This window comes from Pistacia vera, unplaced genomic scaffold, assembly GCF_008641045.1.
Source record: "Pistacia vera cultivar Batoury unplaced genomic scaffold, PisVer_v2 Contig820, whole genome shotgun sequence".
Lineage (NCBI taxonomy): Eukaryota > Viridiplantae > Streptophyta > Magnoliopsida > Sapindales > Anacardiaceae > Pistacia > Pistacia vera.
The window spans coordinates 1,093,229-1,108,657 of NW_022196691.1; the positions used below are offsets into that span (position 1 = coordinate 1,093,229).

General features: G+C 33.0%; 2 protein-coding genes and 1 long non-coding RNA gene across 3 annotated transcripts; all 3 read left to right on the forward strand.

The window, feature by feature from the left end:
* Nucleotides 1–1,589: 1,589 nt before the first annotated feature.
* LOC116117743 (triosephosphate isomerase, cytosolic) lies at nucleotides 1,590–5,359 on the forward strand. Its single transcript, XM_031403757.1, has 9 exons — nucleotides 1,590–1,768; nucleotides 1,915–1,990; nucleotides 2,248–2,371; nucleotides 2,736–2,820; nucleotides 2,958–3,090; nucleotides 3,368–3,462; nucleotides 4,063–4,141; nucleotides 4,848–4,930; nucleotides 5,025–5,359. The coding sequence occupies exons 1-9, from the start codon at nucleotides 1,730–1,732 to the stop codon at nucleotides 5,073–5,075; spliced, it is 765 nt and encodes a 254-aa protein (XP_031259617.1). The 5' UTR covers nucleotides 1,590–1,729; the 3' UTR covers nucleotides 5,076–5,359.
* Nucleotides 5,360–5,793: 434 nt separating this feature from the next.
* LOC116117735 lies at nucleotides 5,794–7,702 on the forward strand. The gene is made up of 4 exons (XR_004126001.1): nucleotides 5,794–5,805; nucleotides 6,406–6,484; nucleotides 7,191–7,273; nucleotides 7,368–7,702. It is a non-coding gene; the product is annotated as an uncharacterized LOC116117735 (long non-coding RNA).
* A 4,576-nt stretch (nucleotides 7,703–12,278) lies between these two features.
* LOC116117677 (receptor-like cytoplasmic kinase 176) lies at nucleotides 12,279–14,996 on the forward strand. Its single transcript, XM_031403692.1, has 6 exons — nucleotides 12,279–12,472; nucleotides 12,721–13,037; nucleotides 13,197–13,332; nucleotides 13,421–13,563; nucleotides 13,665–13,788; nucleotides 14,267–14,996. Exons 1-6 carry the CDS (start codon nucleotides 12,421–12,423, stop codon nucleotides 14,695–14,697), a joined length of 1,203 nt encoding a protein of 400 aa, XP_031259552.1. The 5' UTR covers nucleotides 12,279–12,420; the 3' UTR covers nucleotides 14,698–14,996.
* The last annotated feature ends 433 nt before the right edge of the window (nucleotides 14,997–15,429 follow it).

A 15,429-nucleotide genomic window follows, 5' to 3' on the forward strand; every position in this document is an offset into this window, starting at 1 on the left:
ATGATCATATTCATCCCCATATTTAAAGGCCATAATTTTCTCTCAACATCCAGTTTTAGAAAAGTTAGCTTTCACCTTAAAGTTTGAGTTAAAGGCAATTTCATAGAAATAAGAGGAGAAGAGACTAGAGAGAGAGGAGTTGTGGGAATGAGAAGAGAGACGAGAGATGTTTCAATCCTTTATTTGTTTAAATATTTCAATTGATTGGCAAAAATATCCCCATATTGATAAATTTAACTAATTTAAATGAGAATATATTTGTAAAGACAACACAGTCATGACTAGGTTTATTTTATGAATAAGTCGTCACCTTATAAGACTCAAACACAAGATCTTTGGATAACCAACTAAAATAACTAAAGTTTTGCCGTTTAATCATAAGAGATAAGACTAGTGGTTCAGTTATTTTAGGATTTGGTACAATATAATGCTATTGCAACACATCAATTTAAAATCTGTAATTCTTAACATGAAACTTGTAAAGAGATAATATCAAATCTGTAATATATATTTAAAGTAATATTACACTAACAAACTATTCTCATTAACTTTCTCTTACAGCATGTCAGCTCGCAATGAGTTTCACTTAATCAAATGCGAACTGTCACGTTATGTTTGTGAGAAAAAGTTGTGAAAAATGTTTATCCACTTATTTTATTCATATATTTATGTAGGGTTGTATATTAACTAAAGATATAATACTATACGTATAATTTAATAAATTAAATTGTATATATGAAAAAAAATAAGAATATTATGCGCATAAAAAATTAAATATATACCGTGACTGACATTACTTATTAATTGACATATATATGCACTATTGTCTAGCTAGTTGACTTCTATCTTCATTTTCCATTTATTTTGTATCACTTATTTTGTACATATGACTTCATATGCAAATTATACATATACATTTCTAAAAATAAAATATTAGTACATTTTTAAAATAATATTTTACATATAAAATTTGTTAAAAAAAAAAAATCTATATATAAAGCGATGAACATGGAACCATGAATATCTTGTTGAATTAAATATCACATAACTTCACAAGTGGTTCAACCTTTGCCATCTCAGGAGATATAAAGGACAGATTTCGACCTTTTGGATTGAAACCCTTGAAATGATAAAAATATCTTGATTTTTATAGTACATTTTCTATATGAAAATCATTTATTCATGGACTTCAATTTCCACAGTTAAAACCTTTTAAAATTCGCTTTAAAAAAAGGAAACTAACATTATAGATCTGATATGAACCGCCAATGCGCATGACCCATGATGCATGACCGCACGACTCACGAGTGGGTCATGCGACTCACGAGTAGCGCATATCAAAATATGATGACGTGGCTTTCCGATTAGCAAGCCTATCAATCACCCAATCTTGTTACTCACCACCCACTCTTTTCTGTGACTCATGAACCCGTGGGCCACAAAAACCCACTGAGTCACAACCAGGTACGTCTCCGCCCACTGAGTCAAGAAAACCATTTACTCTCACACTCACACGTTCCTAAAGTTTTATTCACTTGACAAAACTACCCTTCACCCCTCTTCACGTACCCAAAAGCATATTCCCTAATGCTAGGCTGTAATAGTAGTTTCCAATAAAGTTTCTGACTTTATATTACACAGCAAGAGCCTTGAAGGCTTGAACACCGATAAATACAGTTGTTCAACAAAGCGAAGGCCAATACCAAACAAAAGATCTCTGTCGAACAAAATGGGCAGGAAGTTCTTCGTCGGCGGTAACTGGAAATGCGTGAGTTCTTGATTCGGCTTATTGTAGCCGTTGATTACTCTGCACTGAATTTGTTTGATCAGATCACGAGTTCTGTTCATTTTGGTTCAGTACGGTGTATTGGTTATTTATTTATTTAATTTTGTTTGCTTTGAATTTGCGTGTAGAATGGAACCACTGAAGAAGTGAAGAAGATAGTTAATGTACTCAACGAAGGTCAAGTGCCATCTCAAGATGTCGTTGGTATGTGTTTGCCTCTTAGTATTTATTTGCTTATTATAAACAGTTTGCCAAATCTGGGATTAATACAAGAGATCTGAATTAGATAAGTTGAAATATTGGATAAGTCTACTTGCTACAAGTTTTTTTGGGTTAAATTTGATTAGGAGCTTTATGAAAAATTTAGATATAATTTGCTGTAGAACTGATGAACTTCTTTAATTGTTTTTGTGTGGTCGATTAGAAGTGTTAAAGTGTGTGATCATTTGATTTTATTGCAGAGGTTGTGATTAGCCCACCGTTTGTGTTTCTTCCTCTGGTGAAGAGTTTGTTGAAGCCTGATTTTCACGTTGCAGCCCAAAATTGTTGGGTTAAGAAGGGAGGTGCTTTCACCGGTGAGGTTAGGTATGTGCAAGTTGCTATCAGTAATTTCTAATTTGACTTGCGCTTGTCTAATTAAAACTAGAGACTGGTGATAACAAAATTTTATTGGACCACCAAACTGTAAGTAGTGGCTCAAAAAATCAACCATTTCAAGGTGGTTCTTATGTGATTTGATTCATTATCGGTCAAATTACGGCATGAATCGTCAATTAAACTCAGTTTGACACAGTACATATTGCGAATCGGGCAATTATCTATTTTGTTGAATCTTATGTTTTCTTTCATTGTAACATGTTTTGCATTGATGCACTGATTACTAAGACACTATTTGCATATGGAGCCTTTTTCATTCAAAATTCAAATTTGACGTATCTTGTTTGTGCAGTGCGGAGATGCTTGTCAATTTGGGTATCCCTTGGGTTATACTTGGTCATTCTGAAAGGAGACTTATCTTAAATGAATCAAATGAGGTAAGCAGCGTTTATTCAGAATTTTAGAATTCTCTTGTTGTTTTGATATGTCTACAGCTGGTGCTTCACATTTACTCATCTTTTTCTTCTTAGCATGTACTGCAATTAACTTTGCATCCTCTGTATATTTCATTCAGTTTGTAGGGGATAAAGTTAAGTATGCACTTTCTCAAGGCATAAAGGTGATCGCTTGTGTTGGTGAGACTCTTGAGCAGCGTGAGTCAGGATCTACTGTGGATGTTGTTGCTGCACAAACTAAAGCAATTTCAGGTACATAATTGCCACTGTGCTGAAAACTTGTGCAGTTTTGGAGGTGTTGTGTATTAATGCTATTGATTTCCTATGTTTTAGTTAGAAAGAACTATGGACTCTATTGGTGTTCTGTAATTGTTAATAACTTATTCTTAAATTCGTTCTTAATTACATTGTGTGTCCCGCATGTGGTTATATTATTATTTCACGATATTGTGTGTGGTACTAAATTTTTTTTTCACGAATTTGTCTGTCATCCCTTGATCTTTTTTTTTTTTTTTTTTCCTGATGGCAGAACGAGTCTCAGATTGGTCAAATATTGTTTTGGCCTATGAACCTGTGTGGGCTATTGGAACTGGAAAAGTTGCTACTCCAGCTCAGGCTCAGGAAGTGAGTCAGAGAGACCTTTTCCATATTTGTTGTAGTTATAATATTTTTTAAAATTAATTACATTCTCACTTTCTTTGCTTTACTTTGGATGTAGTACTGTTTCTCTTGCCTTTTTTGTCTGGATGTAATCTAGAGAATTTCTTGGAGTTGTTGTAGGGAAACAATTTGAAAGAAAACCATTAGATCTTTTGTTTCAGGAAATTTAGATGGCAGAATGGAATGTAGCAACCGTTTTCTATTGCTAAATTGATATGCGTAACATTTCTTATACTACGATTGTGGGTTTGGTTAGGTAAAAAAGATACTCGAGAAAAGAAAATATTGCTTCCGATTGAATTTACATAACAAAATAAAAAAGCTATATGCAACATGTAGTGAATTTGGGGTTTTATTCTTGAAGTGTCCCATTTGTAAACCACTTGATGGTGATGATAACTGTGGTCATATCGTCCCTTTTTTATTGCATCTGATGTATATGACAGGAGTCCTTCAGTTATATTCTGTGTGCTAATTTTTAGTGATAAAGTGGATTTTGTTGTATAAAGCTTTCAGTTTCTTAAGGAATAGTTTTTCATTCCTGTCTTATTTTCTGTATGATAGGTTCATTCTGAACTTAGGAAATGGCTCCATGCAAACACCAGTCCTGAGGTTGCTGAAACAACCCGGATAATCTATGGAGGTATCTCTTTTTATTTGTCCTTTGTGCTACTTCTCTTTATACTGAATTTAAGTTGTTCTTACAATGTGCAATATAAGTTATGTTTTGGCTTTTAGGTCTTCAACTTTCTTTTCTAATGAATGTTCAATCTTCTAAAGAAAAGTAAGATTTTTAAAGATTGAAAGTAAAGCTGATAGAACAAGAAATTATTTGTAGAAATGGTGAGATTTTTGTAAAATTTTGATGTTGACATCCCATTAACTGATTAATCTGTTCGTGCCAAGTTGAAGCTTGAGTATAAAGAAGCTACACTTAAAGTGTCATGGTTTTTTGTGCTCTATAATAAAAGGAACTCTCTGAGATCCTTTTTTGCTAATGTTAACAGTTGTGTTCTTGGATACGGGGCAGTAATGGCTGCGCGTATAAAAATCAACATAATACATTATATGTACATTCCTAAAGCTGCTGATGGTGACAGTTGTGGCAAACACTGCAAATACGAGATTGCAGATATTTCATTTTCATGTATCTTAAAAATGAGCATCTTGTGTAGTGTTAGCAAAAGTATTACAGCTTCCTTTCTGGAGGATTCACGAGTACTAGAGGATGGTGATAATGAAAACTAAATATGCTAGTTTCTGAAAGTGTTTAACTACTCTCTGCGCTCACACAGGCATGTTTTTATGTATGTATTTATTTCTCATTGCTTTTGGAATACCTGTTTCAGGATCTGTAAATGGTGCAAACTGCAAGGAATTGGCAGCTCAGCCTGATGTTGATGGATTTTTGGTGGGTGGAGCTTCTCTTAAGGTAATAATGATGTTTCCTTTTTCTCCTTTTGCTTCACATATACTGAAGTTTCTTCTACTTATATTCGGTGCTCCTTTCATTTACTGCATTCCAGCCGGAGTTCATTGACATTATCAAGTCTGCCGAGGTGAAGAAAAGTGCCTGAAGCTTGCTGAGTGTGGCAAACTTTTGTTCTATTTGACATGGTTTATAAGACTCTGGTTTTCAGCAGAGGAAAAGTGCCTGAGCTTGTTTCGGACATAGTTCCTGAGCCTCTGATTTTGGAAATACTTTTTTGAGGGAATAAGTTAATGCTTTTGTATTTCCATAAGCACTTCGAACTGGATTTTATCTGTCAATAAATCATTCTATTTCCCTCACCATGTGTAGTTTATTCTTGGCTGCCTGTGCTTCTCTCTCTTTGTTTATATTATCTCCTGGATTCATCGATATTACAACTGATGGTTATCATTGTCGTGAGATGTTGGAAGTATATTGTTTGTATTCTTCAGATATAATTAGGCTAAAATCATACATTTCTTCAACCTAGAAATAAGCCATAAAGTTGATTTTGGGTCTTTTATTTCACTCCAACAATGATTATGAAAGTTGAGTGTAGAATTAATTGTGGGAATATAGTCATAAAGTATAGAATCCCCTGTGAGGCCTTGGCTCTTTTTAACCTTTTTATATTTCAAATGGATAATATAATATTGTAAGTTGTAACGTAACAAAATCTTGAGTCAATTTTTGTATCCCTTATTAAAAGATTGTACTTGGCTGGTGCCATCAACCCAACTCACTAATTCTAATTTCAGACTAGTGATGGTTTATCAAGTACACGGACAGCCTATAGAGAAAGTCAATAGATTTATGGAAAAAANCAAGCTCAGGAAGTGAGTCAGAGAGACCTTTTCCATATTTGTTGTAGTTATAATATTTTTTAAAATTAATTACATTCTCACTTTCTTTGCTTTACTTTGGATGTAGTACTGTTTCTCTTGCCTTTTTTGTCTGGATGTAATCTAGAGAATTTCTTGGAGTTGTTGTAGGGAAACAATTTGAAAGAAAACCATTAGAGCTTTTGTTTCAGGAAATTTAGATGGCAGAATGGAATGTAGCAACCGTTTTCTATTGCTAAATTGATATGCGTAACATTTCTTATACTACGATTGTGGGTTTGGTTAGGTAAAAAAGATACTCGAGAAAAGAAAATATTGCTTCCGATTGAATTTACATAACAAAATAAAAAAGCTATATGCAACATGTAGTGAATTTGGGGTTTTATTCTTGAAGTGTCCCATTTGTAAACCACTTGATGGTGATGATAACTGTGGTCATATCGTCCCTTTTTTATTGCATCTGATGTATATGACAGGAGTCCTTCAGTTATATTCTGTGTGCTAATTTTTAGTGATAAAGTGGATTTTGTTGTATAAAGCTTTCAGTTTCTTAAGGAATAGTTTTTCATTCCTGTCTTATTTTCTGTATGATAGGTTCATTCTGAACTTAGGAAATGGCTCCATGCAAACACCAGTCCTGAGGTTGCTGAAACAACCCGGATAATCTATGGAGGTATCTCTTTTTATTTGTCCTTTGTGCTACTTCTCTTTATACTGAATTTAAGTTGTTCTTACAATGTGCAATATAAGTTATGTTTTGGCTTTTAGGTCTTCAACTTTCTTTTCTAATGAATGTTCAATCTTCTAAAGGAAAGTAAGATTTTTAAAGATTGAAAGTAAAGCTGATAGAACAAGAAATTATTTGTAGAAATGGTGAGATTTTTGTAAAATTTTGATGTTGACATCCCATTAACTGAGTAATCTGTTCGTGCCAAGTTGAAGCTTGAGTATAAAGAAGCTACACTTAAAGTGTCATGGTTTTTTGTGCTCTATAATAAAAGGAACTCTCTGAGATCCTTTTTTGCTAATGTTAACAGTTGTGTTCTTGGATACGGGGCAGTAATGGCTGCGCGTATAAAAATCAACATAATACATTATATGTACATTCCTAAAGCTGCTGATGGTGACAGTTGTGGCAAACACTGCAAATACGAGATTGCAGATATTTCATTTTCATGTATCTTAAAAATGAGCATCTTGTGTAGTGTTAGCAAAAGTATTACAGCTTCCTTTCTGGAGGATTCACGAGTACTAGAGGATGGTGATAATGAAAACTAAATATGCTAGTTTCTGAAAGTGTTTAACTACTCTCTGCGCTCACACAGGCATGTTTTTATGTATGTATTTATTTCTCATTGCTTTTGGAATACCTGTTTCAGGATCTGTAAATGGTGCAAACTGCAAGGAATTGGCAGCTCAGCCTGATGTTGATGGATTTTTGGTGGGTGGAGCTTCTCTTAAGGTAATAATGATGTTTCCTTTTTCTCCTTTTGCTTCACATATACTGAAGTTTCTTCTACTTATATTCGGTGCTCCTTTCATTTACTGCATTCCAGCCGGAGTTCATTGACATTATCAAGTCTGCCGAGGTGAAGAAAAGTGCCTGAAGCTTGCTGAGTGTGGCAAACTTTTGTTCTATTTGACATGGTTTATAAGACTCTGGTTTTCAGCAGAGGAAAAGTGCCTGAGCTTGTTTCGGACATAGTTCCTGAGCCTCTGATTTTGGAAATACTTTTTTGAGGGAATAAGTTAATGCTTTTGTATTTCCATAAGCACTTCGAACTGGATTTTATCTGTCAATAAATCATTCTATTTCCCTCACCATGTGTAGTTTATTCTTGGCTGCCTGTGCTTCTCTCTCTTTGTTTATATTATCTCCTGGATTCATCGATATTACAACTGATGGTTATCATTGTCGTGAGATGTTGGAAGTATATTGTTTGTATTCTTCAGATATAATTAGGCTAAAATCATACATTTCTTCAACCTAGAAACAAGCCATAAAGTTGATTTTGGGTCTATTATTTCACTCCAGCAATGATTATGAAAGTTGAGTGTAGAATTAACTGTGGGAATATGAAGTATAGAATCCCCTGTGAGGCCTTGGCTCTTTTTAACCTTTTTATATTTCAAATGGATAATATAATATTGTAAGTTGTAACGTAACAAAATCTTGAGTCAATTTTTGTATCCCTTATTAAAAGATTGTACTTGGCTGGTGCCATCAACCCAACTCACTAATTCTAATTTCAGACTAGTGATGGTTTATCAAGTACACGGACAGCCTATAGAGAAAGTCAATAGATTTATGGAAAAAAGGGAAAAGACAAAAAAAAAAAAAGAAGCTAGATGATAAATTGATAATAGTAATCAAATTGATCACAAAAGTCAATTGAAAGTTTGTTTGGTAATAATAATTAGCGAAACTAACTAAATATATGTTTGACAAAACCATTATTCTGTAAGGCATTAAACATGGCAACCCAATAGATATATTAGATTCTTAAACCCAATAATAGAAAGGAGGTGATGTTATTACAATATGAAATAGGAAAATGTAATTAAATAAAAAGTCTTAGGTTGCTGCACCTGCACCTAACCAAATCTTATCATTAAACTCTAAAATATTTGCTTCATTTTCAATATCTTTGTTTTAGTGGTTGTTCGGTATAATTAAATAAGTTCAATGTCTCTGCTTTCAAGATAGGATTCTCGTGCGCTCATTCTTTTTTATTTCACTCTCACGTTATCTATACTTTCTTTTAATAAAATTCTTATAACTACACCTATATTTTTCTGTCTTAAACTCATTAATATACATGTTAATTAGGGGTTTTTATAATAAACCTTTATTTTAGATTTGAAAATGTTATTAATTTAACCTTCATGTTTATCAATATTTTCATCAACTTAACCTCCAAGATTACATTAACGTCCCAACATTAATAACATATTTTGGATGTTAGATTGATTGAATATGAATGGATAATAAAAAATATCATTTCCTTCCATCTTCAGCAAAATAATCTAATGGTCTAAAGAAAATGGTAGAGAATGTCGTATTTCTAATACCAATAGGTATTTATTGAAAAAAAAGACGAAACACATGGTGATTAGGATAATATTTTCGGGATTAACTAACGATTGTTTACTACAAAACAGGCCAAACACATATGGGTTTAATATGAAAACTTTTTTAATTGTGAGTTTACCAATTACGAATTATCACATCAAAATTATGAGAAAAAGTGTATAAGGTTGAGTGGTAAGTATAACTATATTTAAATACTTTTATTATATGATTTTAGCCCAATCATAAAATGACACGTGGCAATAAATTTGAGTTGGGCGTGTGGGCTTTGTCAATAATTTGGAGAGGCCGATTGGATTAAGAGTAGTAATAAATGAGGGGCAGACTGCGGAGTCAAAAGGGTACCGAAGAAAGGAGACGCGTACCGTCGTACGTGAATTATTCAGTAGTAACAGTCAAAGAAAAGAAGTGCTGTGTGGTTTTTAAAGTCATAACCAAATTTTTATGTTTGGTTAGAAAAGTGGTTAAATTCGGTGCAACTTTCTCGTCATTACATACATCATTTCCTGTACATTTCATTAATATTTAATTTCTTATAAAATAAACCCTTCCTTAAATTACAAATTCTAAGACATTTTTAAGGGAATATTTTGTAAGAAATTTTAAAATTTTGACAAGAGATTTATAATAATTTTATCCAATATTGGATCATTTTTATTGAAATTCTTATAATTACTTTAAGAAGTCAGATATTCTATTATATAGAAAGAATTAATTTAATATAATTGAAAATTACATATATATATTATCTTTTGATAATAAATTAAATAGATATAACTGAAAAAAATCCATTTTTAATATTACCATGTTTCCTTAAGTCACATATTAAGAATATCTNGTTTTATCTAAATACTTTTATTATATATTCTAACCCAATCACAAAAGGACACGTGGTAATAAATTTGAGTTGTGCGTGTGGGCTTTGTCAATAATTTGGAGAGGCCAATTGGAATAAAAGTAGTAATAAATGAGGGGCAGACTGCTGAGTCAAAAGAGAACCGAAGAAAGGAGACGCGTACGTGAATTATTCAGTAATAACAGTCAAAGAAAAGAAGTGGTGTGTGGTTTTTTTAGTCATAACCAAATTTTTATGTTTGGTTAGAAAAGTAGTTAAATTCGGTGCAACTTTCTCGTCATTACATACATCATTTCCCGTACATTTCATTAATATTTAATTTCTTATAAAATAAACCCTTCCTTAAATTACAAATTCTAAGACATTTTTAGGGGAATATTTTGTAAGAAATTTTAAAATTTTGACAAGAGATTTATAATAATTTTATCCAATATTGGATCATTTTTATTGAAATTCTAATAATTGCTTTAAGAAGTCAGATATTCTATTATATAGAAAGAATTAATTTAATATAATTGAAAATTACATATATATATTATCTTTTGATAATAGATTATATAGACATAACTGAAAAAATCCATTTTTAATATTACCATGTTTCCTTAAGTCACATATTAAGAATATCTCCAATAATGTTCTTCATTTTAAAGAATATATTTCATATAAATAAAGAGTATTTTTGTCCATTTCTAAATATAAAGAGCAATATTTTTTTTTTTAAATTCAATGATCTCTTTAAATTTTAAGAAAGAAAATGTATTTTATAAAAAAAAAAAAATTTAATATGAGAGGTAAATGATAAATAATAAACTAAATGCATGAAAACTTGTAATTTATTATTTAAAATTAAAATAGAGAGTGAAATTTGACTCTTTAGATGTGGAGAGTCAAACTCACTCTTTAATTTATATTTAAAGAATAAAAACTCTGTTAGATTCTTGTTTTTATAGATAAATTCTTTATATTAAAGAATTTGAGTCATATAAAAAATCTTTTGGAGATGCTAAAATATTATATAATATAATTAATTCTTTATAAACATTAAATCACACACTCTGAACGTAAGACTTTTTCTTAGGAGACTTTTTCTTAGGAGACTTTTTCTAAGGAGGAAGCGTGCTCCTAATTTACAAATAAAATCTCTCCTCTTCCTTGGATAAAGTATTTGATGGATTATTAAGGGAGTGTTTGGCTAAGCTTATAAGCTCTAAAATTAAGCTAACATATTTGCTTATAACTTTTTTGAGCTTATAAGTTGAGCTTATAAACAAAAACAAAAAAGTTGGGAGGAGGTACTTTTTTTTTTTTTTGCTTAAAAGCACTCTGCTTATAAGTTAGTTTGACCAAGTATATTACCACATTATCCTTGTTTAATTTTAAAATTCTATAGTATACTATTATTTAATTTAGTACATTTTTTAGTTATTTTATAATAAAATATACTTATAAACCATATTTTACCAAAAACGTCAACTATTTATCAGTCACTTATAAGTATTTTAACCAGACACGTAATTGCTTAAAATTTCAAATTCTTATAAGCTAAAGTACTTGTTGTTTATAAGCTAATTTTTATAAGCTCAGACAAATATCCTTAAATAAAACGGTGGTTTTGGGTGCCGTCCAAGTTTAAGAATTAATTACAAAATTAATGGAAGCTTAATATTCTTCATTTACTCAAATTAAATATTAATTAATTGATTATACCAACTCTGGTTGGGGGAAGGGGAAGGAGGCGTTGTCACCTACGGTTTACTTTTCCAATTCTTGAACAGAAGTCAAACCGAGTTACAAACTTTCACACTATTGATTCCCATCGTAGGGTCCATATGAAACCGTGGCAGCTGTGTGGCTCATTTGTGGGGCCCATGTTCCCTTGACCAGCCATCCCACCACCACCCCCTCCTTTTTGAGTATATAATTACAATTTTTTCTCAATTAATTAGTTATGATTATAATTATTAGTAATGTCTCTTAATTTGCATACTCATAATTTGCTTCCATTTCCCATTAAGAACCAAACATAATCACGCCTACCCTATTTCCCAGACAAAATTAGATATGTAACCGACAATTTAAAAGTATAGTTATTGAGGAAATTTACTAAATAAAGTATATATTATATTTTTTATTATAAGATTCTCGCATTAAAAATGGTCCAACCTTTGATCAATTTAAATGAACTATATATATATTAACTCTTGCTCTGTCTAATTTCGTTCATATTTTTATCTGTCTCTTTATCTTTATTACTATCCGCTTGCCAACGTAAAGTAAACAATAGGCCGAGTCAACTATACGCTTTTGTCCTTCTCGAAGCTCAGGAAAAAAGAACTTTCTCAGAAGCCAAACAACCCAAATTACAACACAACTCCTCTCTAGTCTCTACCCACCTTTCTAATTCTCAACCCTTACTCTTTTTGGGGTTTTTTTTTTTTTTCGTATTTTTTTAATCAGTCAAATTTTGCAATTGGACGTTTCTGGTCGTGGCTGACAGCTAACCTTTACGTATAAAAGTTTTGCTTTCACACTTCAACTCTTCTCTGTTTCACGGGCCAACCTTGTTTGTACTTTGTATCATAGTTCCTTTTGTAGCTTTGTTTATTTGCTTCTTCATTTTTGGCTCTGGTGAAAGGGTGAAGAAAGTTTGAGCCTTTTGTTCATGGGGTGTTGCTGGAGTTTTGGAGTCAAAACTGAGAGTACTCTTCACGCTGGTATGATATATGATTACATTTCGGCTTCCTTTGATGCATGTTTGAACGGTTCTTTGATTCTTTTACTATGATGATTGATGCTTTGTTTGGTTTCAGAGAAATGATAGGAAAACATATAAAACTAGAACTTTGATTATCATAATATGGTCTCAACTCTTACTGAATAATTTATTTGTGAATTTGTCGTTGTTCCTGTTTGTTTTGCTTCAATTTGCAATGAATTTAGACGATATGATGTTTTTTTGTAGGAACAACTTCGAAATACCGTAACAGAGATGGGAATGGTTTAAGTGGGTCAAGCAGCAAGGTCTCATCGGTTTCAGTGCCTCGGACTGAGGGTGAGATCTTGCAGTCCTCTAATTTGAAGAGTTTCAGTTTCAATGAACTGAGAACGGCCACTAGGAACTTCCGTCCAGATAGTGTTTTGGGTGAAGGTGGATTTGGTAGTGTCTTTAAGGGGTGGATTGATGAGCATACTTTCGCGGCCACCAAGCCCGGGACGGGCATTGTTATTGCTGTGAAGAGGCTTAATCAAGAGGGTTTCCAGGGTCACCAGGAATGGCTGGTTAGTATCAATTCTTTTGCCCTCCTTGTTTCATTATATTTCTCTTTGTGTTGAGACTTTGCATTTTCCCTTATTTGTTAAAGCAAGCTCACTAGAACTAAATATCATTTACGGATAGTAGCATGACTGATTAATTCCTTTGCGGCTCTTGGTCTGTAGACTGAAATCAAACACTTGGGGCAGCTGTCTCATCCTAATCTTGTGAGACTGATTGGCTACTGCTTAGAGGATGACCACCGGCTTCTGGTGTATGAGTTTATGCCCAAGGGGAGCTTAGAGAATCATCTGTTCAGAAGTGAGTTGTTGATGTCCTCTTCTCTTTAAATACTTAAACCTTTATAAAATCTATCCAGGACCACTAAATGAAAGTTTTGTTGGAACAGGAGGCTCTTACTTTCAACCACTGTCATGGAACCTCCGGATGAAGGTTGCTCTGGGTGCTGCTAAGGGTCTAGCGTTCCTGCATAGCGATGAGGCAAAAGTGATATATCGAGACTTCAAAACTTCTAATATCTTACTTGATTCAGTATGTACAGCATATCCAACAGTTTGATGTTATGGTTCTTACATGAATTTAAATTATCTTAGCTTCGATCTCTGACATCCTTTCTCCTTATAATTGGACAGAACTACAATGCTAAGCTCTCTGATTTTGGGTTGGCCAAGGATGGGCCAACAGGTAATGCTAGCCATGTCTCCACAAGGGTTATGGGTACCTACGGGTATGCAGCTCCAGAATATATGGCCACAGGTATCTTTTCTTCTTCTTCTCAACTTACACTTTGTTCGTCTCAACATTTGAGTATATTTCATATCTTGCAGACTATAAACTTTTTCCATCAATCACCAAGTGGTTGTGCCCTAGTTGATATAGTCCCTTATATGACACAAAATTCTAGCCTATCCATTTGGAAAAATGACATAATTGATATAAACTGAATGCTTCTCTAATGTAACAGCATTGCATGATTTAAAATTTTTAAGCTTCAACTTTGCATCTTTTGGAACTTCACCTGATTTTCGTTAATACTCATGTGTAACCGTGTATTTTATTTTGGAGTTAGCTTTCTCAGCTGACTACTACCCTGTGTCCAGTCCCTAAGATGCTGCTCTTGGTCTGTTCGCAAGTCTAGTTCTTATTCTGCATTTATTTTTTTGCCCGGTTGGCGATTAAGCAGGACTTCTTACTAACCTGAAATTCTTTTTTTTTTTTCTTCTTTCTTATGAAGGTCATTTGACTGCCAAAAGTGACGTATATAGTTTTGGGGTTGTTCTCCTTGAAATGTTATCTGGCAAACGAGCAATTGACAAGAACAGGCCATCTAGAGAACAAAATTTAGTCGAATGGGCTAAGCCCTACCTCCAAAACAAGCGCAGATTTTTCCAAGTTATGGATGCTCGTATTGAAGGCCAGTATCCACGCAGTGGAGCATTAAAAGCAGTTACGCTCACAGTCAAATGCCTGTCATCAGAAGCCAAGTTCAGGCCAACTATGGATGAGGTAGTAAAAGCATTGGAGCAACTTCAAGACTCCAATGAAACAGGGGCCTCTGGAAATGACCCCCTTAAAAATTTTGATCGCAATTCAAAAAATGATCCCAGAAATAACAGAAAGAGGCTTAGTGATGAAAATCTCAATGGAAAAGCTCCCTCGCGGTAGGCCACAAACAACTTCTCCCTTCGGTACATAAAAAAGAAGAGAAACTTGATTCATGCTTTATTGTTTTCAGCGGATTCAAAGGAAAATGGTGGTGCTATTTAGATGAATGTAATACCTTGAAAATGTGCATGTACAAACAAATAGTCGGTCCGTGTACAGCCTTCTCTAATATCTTGATTGTCATTGCTTTTCCTTTTCCTTTTTTATTGGAATTTCAAAGTGTTTTTGACATGCTTCTGGCACTTGATTAACAGCCTGCCTGCATATTATCAATAGCAGAAATTTGTGTTAGCAGAAAACTTGATGGAACTATTGTGTACCTGATGAAACAGCCAGTGCAATTATCCATGTAACTACGGTCCAATTTGAATGTAAATGAGGCTCCAAGTCCAGTAACATACATCTTCTTAAATGCTTTGCGAAGATGCCAAATAATCCAAAAACTTCAATCTCCAACGAAGAAGTAGCATTATTATTCGTCAAATAATATCGTCACAACTGAATTGGACATCAAGATTTAATAAATCAATGTATAAAATAAAAACTGAATTATTAAGAAGTCAGAGAACCCCATAAACTGATCTTCCCAATACCACATCCCTTCTCGTTATAATTTCTCCTACCTGGAACACTCTTGGCTTTACTTCAAAATAATTGAAAGAAAAAAAAGAATAATACCATTTGTATAAATTTGTAAAAACTTTTTCTACAACCTTATATGTCATAAAATAA